The sequence below is a fragment of the Pseudocercospora fijiensis genome (assembly GCF_000340215.1).
Source record: "Pseudocercospora fijiensis CIRAD86 unplaced genomic scaffold MYCFIscaffold_12, whole genome shotgun sequence".
NCBI classification, from domain to species: Eukaryota; Fungi; Ascomycota; class Dothideomycetes; order Mycosphaerellales; family Mycosphaerellaceae; genus Pseudocercospora; species Pseudocercospora fijiensis.
In genome coordinates, this window is record NW_006921543.1 from 642624 (window position 1) to 652035 (window position 9412).

At 40.0% G+C, this 9412-nt stretch overlaps 1 protein-coding gene across 1 annotated transcript; it reads right to left on the reverse strand.

Annotated features, from left to right (window-relative positions):
* Window positions 1-4122: 4122 nt before the first annotated feature.
* Window positions 4123-5431, reverse strand: MYCFIDRAFT_179902 (uncharacterized protein; the record flags this gene model as incomplete). Its single annotated transcript, XM_007933899.1, has 12 exons — window positions 4123-4152; window positions 4194-4215; window positions 4294-4325; window positions 4364-4403; window positions 4436-4516; window positions 4546-4662; window positions 4712-4784; window positions 4858-4950; window positions 4989-5013; window positions 5056-5303; window positions 5337-5367; window positions 5405-5431. The coding sequence occupies 12 exons, from the start codon at window positions 5429-5431 to the stop codon at window positions 4123-4125; spliced, it is 819 nt and encodes a 272-aa protein (XP_007932090.1).
* Window positions 5432-9412: the final 3981 nt, after the last annotated feature.

Sequence of the window (9412 nt, forward strand, 5' to 3'; positions counted from 1 at the left end):
ATCGATTAAGCTTGTTCGTTAAGCGACGAAGCGGCCGCCGTTACGATATCTACCGTAGGTACGAGCGTAGCGCCTACCGTATAAGTAGTCGGAACCTTCTACTTATTATAGTATTAGAGAGCGAAGTTAGGAGGCTTAGCCGACTAGCTCTTACTAACCTAAAGATAGCGGTCCTTCCCTTAGCGAGTAAGGGTATTAATAGAGAGAGCGTAAGGCGCGCGACGGCGCTAGGCTAGGTCTATAGTCGATTTCCGAAGTAATTCGGCTAGTAGATCTCGTATGTTTTATACTAAGTACTATCTCTTTCTTTGTAGTTCGACTACGGCGTTTAATAGTACGGAAAGAAGTATTAGAGTAGTTTAGTAGGATTCTCTCTCGGCGCGGAGGACTTTCGCCTTAGGAGAGGGAAGTAGTAAACCGCAGTTCGAATAGTTCGTTTGAAGACGGTTAGTGCGCCTTTTACGCTAATACTCGAAGCGAAGCTACTTCAAGCTACTATTTTGTTATACATCTATTTTATAAAGGTTAATAATTATTCTAAGTCTATCTACGCTTAGAGAAGTATATACTATAGGAGCTTATAGTAGGAGCCTAAGGAACTATCTTGCCTTCGTAATACTATATAATAAGCAGAAGCGCCGCAAGCGAGGCAAGAAGTTGTTTAAACAAGTAAGGGCAGAAGAAGGCTCTATTTCTATATTCTATAGCTCTTCTAAGCTACTAAGAGCTAAGGAAATATAGCAAGAGAAGGAATAATAGAAGGAGGCGGAGGCAGCTCGTAAACAAGACAAGAAGGTATAGAAGGTACTTAAGAAGCAATACCTACTTAGTATTAAACAGCTAAAGGCTATATAACGATAACTAGAGGCTAAAGAAAAGAAGGCAAGACTTACTAGGGAAGCCTATAAGAAGGAGATAAAGAAGGTAAATAAATAGGCCGCTAGACAGCTAAATACTAACCTATAGGAGGTTATTAAGAAGGCAAAGAACCCCCTCCGGCGTACTATCTTTAAGCAACCGCCTAAGTAAGACGTTATAGTATCTCTAAGCAAAAAAGCTAGTAGTTCGGCTTCTAGCAAACCTATACGTATTATATAGCTTGTAGTACAATATAGGACATAATCTCTATATTAGATTAAAGAGCGCTTTTAGCGCTTTTGTATATACTAACAATTTCTATAATCTAACTATTATTAAGTAAATGCGACCGCATTAAATACATATAGTAAAACCGTACGCTAGTACGCTACTATACGGCAGGCGGGAGTATACGGCAGGTAGGGAAGACTTCTAAAGCGTATAAGCGATAAGCGAAGAGATAGTATTAAACTAGACAGTAAGAAATAGCTTTAGTAGGCGTACGAGTACTTATAGGCTAAATTTAGTAGTAGAAGTAGCTACGTAGAGATAATTTAGTCTCGTAGAAGTAATAGAAAGCTATATAGAGGCCCTATATAGGTAGCGTACTAGTAACTTCGAGCCCCCCGCAACCGTAACTGTAGGTCTTTGTTCTTACTAGACTCTAGGCATCTAACTAATAAGCTAAAATAGCCTCTCTCGACTATATATATCCGTAATAGCTATTTAGAGTAGCTTCTAGCGGCTTACTTCCTTATAGACTATAAACAAGTATACCTAATTAAGAAAGCGATTTCTAGGCTTAAAGAAATAGCTAAATTAGACTATAGTCGTAAGGTTAGCGAATACGATAGATATAGGAAGCACTTCTGCGTTAACGACGGCTATTCTGGTAAAGCTAAAGATTAAGACGATTTAAACTGGACTAAACAGTCTTCTTAGATAGCGCTATAGTCGATTACTAATAACTTAGTAAGTAAGCAACTCGGTATAGCTTAAGGCCTCTCAGATAGCGGCATTGTTTAACACCTCTACTAACGCTATCTCGTTAAAACCCTCGAAAAGCACCTCAAGCGCTTTCCGGCTGTTTTAAAAGTAATAAACAAGGCTCTATCTATTGCTCGAGACTAAGAAGAATGCTAATACTTTATTAACCAAGCAATAGTAGCCCTCAAGTCCTACAAGAATACGGTCACAGCCGCCGAAGAGTTAGCTTATCTAAAGGCAAATTAGAAGGCTTCCGAAAGCGATCGCTAGGCGACTTAGTTACGCCTTAGAGACTTAATTTTAATAGCCGTTTGCACTACTAGCCTACTCGAGGGCTATTATATATACTTAAAGCGCCGAGACAAGCGTTAGATATATAAATAGAGCTTGCGAGGTACGTATTCGTCCTATTCTTATAGTATTATTAGAATTTATACAAAAGCTATATTTTTTAGAATAAGAGAATTTCTTAGTATAGCAGCTTTTAGTATTATTCTTACACTTTTATAGCTTCTTAGCTCTTCTATATAATAACAACTAACTGTTATAGGCATTGTTCTATACGTCGTTTAGCTTAATAGCTATATCCGCGACCGAGTCCGTTAAAATAGCGTAGTTAAGAAGTATAGATAGCTTCTAATATAGCGGTAAAGTAAGACTATCGAATTTAGGCGCTTATCTCTTATAATATAGAAGAAGTTAGCAGATTGGCTTATATAGTGCTATACCGATATTAATAACTATAAGCCTACCTAGCGGATAGTACTGCCGGCTCTATACGATAATATATATAGTAAGTGCTTCTACTACTTCTAGTATAGCTATTACCTGCCTTATAAGTATATTTAGCGCTTCTATATCTAAGAAACGAGTGTTCTTATACTAGAACGTTACCGGCTCTGTATTAGTCGCTTCTAAGGTCTAAATAGCAATCTAATCTACTCTAAATGGTATTAGACTAAGCTAATTATAGACGACGACAATTAATTAAGCCTAGTAGGTACTATTAAGGTCTATAAGGCACTAGGAGTATTACGAAAGCGCTAAGTAAAGGACTACTTCTATTCTATATAAGAATTAGTCTTGTAGGCTTTCTTCCGGTTCTACGACTCGTAGGCTTCTAACCTAACCGACGCTTAGTAATATAAGGCCCTTCTATAGTAGGTTACTAACTTCGCTTTAATAAGCTATAACTTAATTAACGCGTGTGTGCAATAGCAGTTTAATAACAGCTGTTAGGAGGCCGAGTTAGTATCTCGTCGTACCGCTAGATAGCGAGGTATAGATAATAGGCTATTACGTTAATCTATCTTCCGGTTAAAGCTATTATTAATACTACCTAACTTAGTTATAGCTGCTTCTAAAGGTTTAGAGGTTAGTAAAGCAATAATAACTAAGCCTCCGATTAGGCCTTATATCTTAGCTAACGGCTATACGCTACAGGCCTACAGCCTACCTAACTATTACAGCACTACAGAGGCTAGCGACTTGCTTATTTGGTTAGACAACGACGCTCTATACAAGGCAGACAGTAAAGACGACCTATTCGACAGCCTATTAGACACAGACCTCCTACAACCTATACTACTTAAAGCTAGTCGACTCGAGAGTAGTCGATTGCCGCTATCTTTACTAAAGGACGCTAGTAAAAGTAATTAATATGATAACGACAAGGCATTAAGGTATTAATAGCCGTTACTATCGTCCTTACTAGACGATTTGCCCTTACTAAGTAAGCTGTTTCTACCTTCTATAGTAGAGCTACTATCTATAGTAGAGCTACTATCTATAGCTCTATCTATAGCTCTATATTTATTACCTATTCTATTATATACTAGTAAAGACACTTTAAGTTTACTTAATCTACTATAGCTAATAGGTAGCTCTTATAAGCCTCGTCGTCGTTAGAAGCCCTTAATTAGTAAGCTAGTAATATCTTCGAAACGCGCCTACGGAAGATTATATATAGATATACTATATTTACCGCCCTATATAGATTAATCCTCTCGTAAGCTATCTTCTGTACTAATTAGGCTACTAAAATGATAGATCTAAAGAGGAGTTATCGCTTCTAAGCGGTAGTAATAGTACTACTAAGGTATAGTCGTAGACTTAGTCGTTTTCGAGCGATTACGGCTATTCGGAACAGCAGAAATCCGAGGTAATTAGCTTTTATAGGGGTGATTTGCAACACCCCGATTTGTATACTAATTTACGTAGTTTTAGGGCACTTTGCAGGGTCGTATAGAACCCTCGAGGTGCATGTAATTTGCTTTCTTAGTTGATCTGCTTGCATCTATTATTGCGCTTTGCCCTTCAGTTGGACGCAATTTAGCATATCCCGACACTCTTTCTCGATTTGGCGTCCGGCTGCGTTGTTTAGACAGGCATCCTAAGTTTTTTTGTTGTTCCGCATCCCTAAGGTTTGTTGGTTTTTAAAATGATTACTCCCTCCTCCTCTCCTCCTCCTCCTCATCCTCCTTCCCTCCTCCTTCCCTCCCTCTGATTTTTCTCAAACAACATGCGGTCCCTCATTATTATCGCCAGTACCACCTTCGCTCTCACAACATCAGCACTCTATACCGGAGACAAATGCGACTGCTTCCAACTCGCAAACTGCAAGAAGGACAAAGCTTGGGGATGCGTACTCATTAACCAAGGACGCACGAAGCTAGGAGCGGCGAATTGCGTCGATCAGACCAAGGACACCTCGTGCGATGAACCGTGCGGTGCTCTAGGGTATGATTGGGCCTACCACAAGCATAAGTGAGCGCGTAACCGTACCGAGTGTTGTTTGTATTCGTTGCTGAATAATGGCTAGCTCCGGCGATACATCATGTGTTTGTAGTTTCTCGGATGCGGCGACGCATAGTTATAGTCCGGCTTGTGGGTAGAAGGAGCTTCAAGACTCTTCTCCGTCTTCAGGTCTTGCAAAGCGACTCAAACAGCATCGAGGCACATCATTTAAGGAGTCGGGTATTATGAGGATAATCTTAGTACTTCTTCGAAGACCAAGTACCAACTTATCAGCTTCAAGGTCAAGCGAGTCGAAAATAACACGACGCGTGAAAAAGTATACAATCCTCACTTCAATAGGAATACACGCTAGGCTCTCCATCTGGGTGAAAATTTATCGCCTTCACTATCAAAACTGCTCCCGTTTTTCTCCTGTGTCACGAGAACCACATCGTAACCCTAGCAGCTTGTCACAAGCCTCTGTTCAGAAACGAACGTCGTGGAAGTGAAGAGTTGGAACCTCACCTGAAGCAGCAGAAAGTCGACTGCGCCATTGAACGCTCGACATGCGGCTTGACTTGAATGGACGATGTTAGCATCCCAACGATGGGCCAAGCAATCTCGTCTGCGCTCTTGGTTGACGAAAAGAGATGGTAGCGTACTCGTTTCTGAAACCATGCTGCCGTCGCGGATCACCGAAAAGTGATGGCTCCTTTTCTCACCTCAAACATCTTCCAACACAGAAGCTCTCTCACCGACCTCGCAAAGTGACTTCACTAACTCCGTCTCTCCTTAGGCAGAGAAGGGAACTGATTAGCGTGACCTTACATCGCTCGCCTTCTCTATACATATCCTCTTGCTGTCTCTAATCAGACCCTAGCTTCTTTTTTGCCTAACGAAGCGGTATCCGAAACAAAACAAAAGCTACCTATTACAGACAATACTAAATAACTGCTCCCTCTTTACTTTATATAGCTCGGTGCCGAAGATGCCGCTCTTAATGCTAGTCCTAATCTCTAAGCGTGCCTACCCGGTCTAGTCGATATAATTATATATAGCTAGTTATATAAGACGCGATAGTAACAATTAAGCCTATAACTATTTAGTATATTATTATAGCGCATAGTAGAGGGTCTATATCTATTATATAAGTACTAACCCGAAACCGTACTATATAATTACTAACTAAATACTAAAATAATTATAAGAAGGGTATATTAGTAGGTAGATAGGGTAGTAGTAGGTACAGGTAGTATTCGATAAGGAGCTAGGAGGAGAGGGAGGAAGGCAGGCAAGTTAGCCTATTGCTAAGCGCCAAGCCCTGCCTAAGGCACTAAGACCCTAGCTTTACTTAGCCTAGTTATATACTAATTACGTATAGCCTCTTTAGCCCTAATATACGCTTCCCTTCTAAAGGCCGCGCCCTCGTAGCCTGTCTATAGTCTACGACCTCTATTGCCGCTAACTTAGCAAGTCTAATAAGCTGCTTAGCCCGCGCTAAATTAAACACTTAACTACCTAATTATATAACTATATTAAACCTTACCTCCAAACAACACAATGTATAACTCTAACTGCGCTATCTCTATATATAATAAACTATAAAGTAATATGTATCTATAAGAATTAAAGGCCTTCGACTAATTATAATACGAGCGCGTCTTCCCTACTATAATAGGTAGACGTACGAGGTATTGCAGCACTATCTCCGTTCTAAGTAATGTCGTATCGAGTTCTTTGCGTCTACTCTTAAAAGACCTAGTAATATCCGCTTCCGAGGGTTTATCCGTTCCGAGGGTTGTTCTTATTGTTACGAGGGCTATTATTTACTGTCGTAGTTTTACTAGCCCTAATTAGTTAGGTTTGGCAGCCTTTAAGTGTTAACTAATTATATCTTTTCAAAAAACTCAGTTCTTCTAGTTTCTATAGGTAAAGGCTATTATAAGTACAGTAGTAGAGGTTCGCCTCGCTTAAAGGGTTAGATAGATCGAGGAGTAACCTATTGTCCGCAAGATCGACCCTAGCTAGCTTAGCTCTATAGTTTTGCCCTTAGTTAGTTAGTCTATTAGTCTACTTAATCTTTTAAGCGGCTTAAAGTTTTAACTTAGCCTTAAAGTTTTGATTAAAGTTTTAATTAAGAGTGCCTTAGGCTCGTAGTATAGGTAAGGTTGTGTCTATAGGCGTAGTAACAATAGTAAGTAATGTTAATAATAGCGGCGCTAGTCGTCTTAGCGCTAACTTTACCTTCTTCTAATTTCCTTCTTCGACTAATAATATACTCCGTAACACCGTTACTAACATAGCCGCGTTAGCCGCCGGCATACTACTAGCTCGTAGCGCGACACTATTACCTTTATTACCGTTATTTGTACGCGCGCGTACATCGCCCTTGTCGAACGCTTAGGTCTCGAGGCCTCGCTAGAATAAAGAATAAGAGAGGGACCTATAGGGCGCATTAGTAAAGAGGTAGAATCCTCGAAAGAGCAGTCGATTAGTTAATAGTTGTAGCGCGTTTGTTAACGCTCGGTACGTATCCGTTATCGTAGTGTAGTCTTGTTGTTCTTTGCTAACAATTGCTTGCCTCTAATTAGTTAGCTTAATAGTACCCCGGGGGTAGCATTATTCCTAGGCGACATTATAGGCCCTTAGCCTTCTTCTTATTCTTTACACTAGTCTAATACTTATCTAATAACTTAGCTATATCCTTAAAGGAATCTTTAGCCTCCTATAAGTCCTATTCTAGTAAATAGCCCTGCTATCTTAGTAGGTACTCCTTCTTGCCTTACTTAGTCTAGTGCTTTAGGATGCGTTCTATAGACTATAGCTCTTTACTATTAGCCAAGACTTCTTCTAACTCGGTAGGCGCTTTATCGCCTTTACGCTAGTAGTATAGTTTAAGGAGGGATACGTAGAAGGTGTTATAGATAGTATAATAAGGTAGAAGCTACAACTAATAGGCCTATGCGGAGGAGCCCTTAACTTCTCGAATGCGGAATAAGCCAATGTATCTTAGTACGAGCTTAGGCCTTGTTTTGCTATTAGGTAATAGGTGTTTACGGATGCGGAGGTTCTTCGTACTTAGCATAACTATATCGCCTTGCTTAAAGGTTATTAGCGTATAGTGTTTGTTATAGTAGGCCTTCTAATAGGCCTAGGCCTTTGCTAGTTTATTAGCTATCTTAGCGTAAATTTCTCGTATCTTTTAAACCCTCTTAATAGCTGCTAGTGTCTCTAGTACTTAACGCGCTTCCCTTTCCTTACGCTCGGCCTCGAGCGATAGTAGGTCTTGTAGTATAGCAGCATTCTAGCCTATTATAGCTATATATAGTAACACCTTAGTCGATAAGTAGACACTGTTATTGTATACGAATTCAGCTAGTTGCAGGAGGTTAACCTAGTCGTTAGGGTTCTCGTTAATGTAACTGCGCAGGTACTGCTATAGAGTAGCATTCTGCCTCTCTATTTAACCGTTAGTCTATAGATAGAAGGCTATTAATAGCCGATGCTTTAGTCTTAGCTACAAGCAAATCTCGCTCTAATAGTAAGATATTAGTGTCGATCTACGATCGGACACGATCCCCTTAGGGGTTCCCTAATAGGTATAGAAGATGTTAGTCTATAGCGCCTCTGCTATATTAATAGTAGTCTAATCCTTGCGCGCCGGGATGTATCGAGCGCCTTTAGTAAATCGATCTACTATAATAAGGATAGTATTATATACATCCTTGCTGCCCCTACGCTTAGTAGGAGGAAGGCCTATAATAAAGTCTATTATAAGCTTAGCAAACGGCTTCCTAGGAACAGGAAGTAAAGACAACTCGCTAAATAGTAAGTGCTTTAGTGCTTTAACTCGCTAGCATACTGTATAGGTCTATATATACTCCTTTATATGCCGCTTACTATTTGGCTAGTAGTATATGCGCGATAGTAACTCGTGCGACCTCTCTATACTATAGTAACTAGCGAGTTTACTATTGTGGTGCCTCTTTAAAAGCTCTTATCTAATCGATTGTTTAGCGGGGATATAGTATCTGCCCTTAAACTTTAAGTAACCTTTATCGTCGATCGACTAATTATTGTTACTCTTACTAGATCGAGTCGCCCGTCTACTTACAAGCTTATTAATACGCTCGACAGCAAAGGCGTCCCTCTACTAAGTATGTAATAGCTTATCTATAAACGATTAACTATCCCTATTTGCAAGGTTATTTAATAGCACCCTCGCTATTAAACGAGGTACGTATTATATATATCTAATAGCACTAGTAGCCGGAACTACTGCAACCTCTTCTATAGTACTGTCGCTATATAGGCTATTACTATAGATAGCAATGTCTTCAATCGAGTTATTATAGCTCGAGCGATCTACGTCCTTTCTTTTAACGTATACTAGAAGAACGACAACTCCGCTATAGTATTTATTGCCGCCGCGGGGTCCGGAAGTCCGCTTATCCTACGCTTGCTTATTAATAATACGGGCTATAGCAATCTTATACTACAAGGTTAGAAACAAAGAATTAATATATTAGGTCTCGCTATCGTAATTAGGTCGCCTCGATAGGCTATTAGCAGGGTTGCTTACGCCTAGCCGATATAATACATTAAAATCAAACCTAGCGAGGTAGACGGCCTATCTAGCCTATCGACCTATAACCCTAGTAACCTTAGTAATGCTACGGAGGTTGTTATAGTCTGTATAGACCTAAATAGTGTGCTATGTACTATCGAGGTAGTGCCTTTAATGCTTAAAGGCCTCGATAATAGCTAGGAGCTCTTACTTGTAGGTCTCGTAGCGACGCTCTATATCGATCATTTTTCGTAAAAAGAAGGC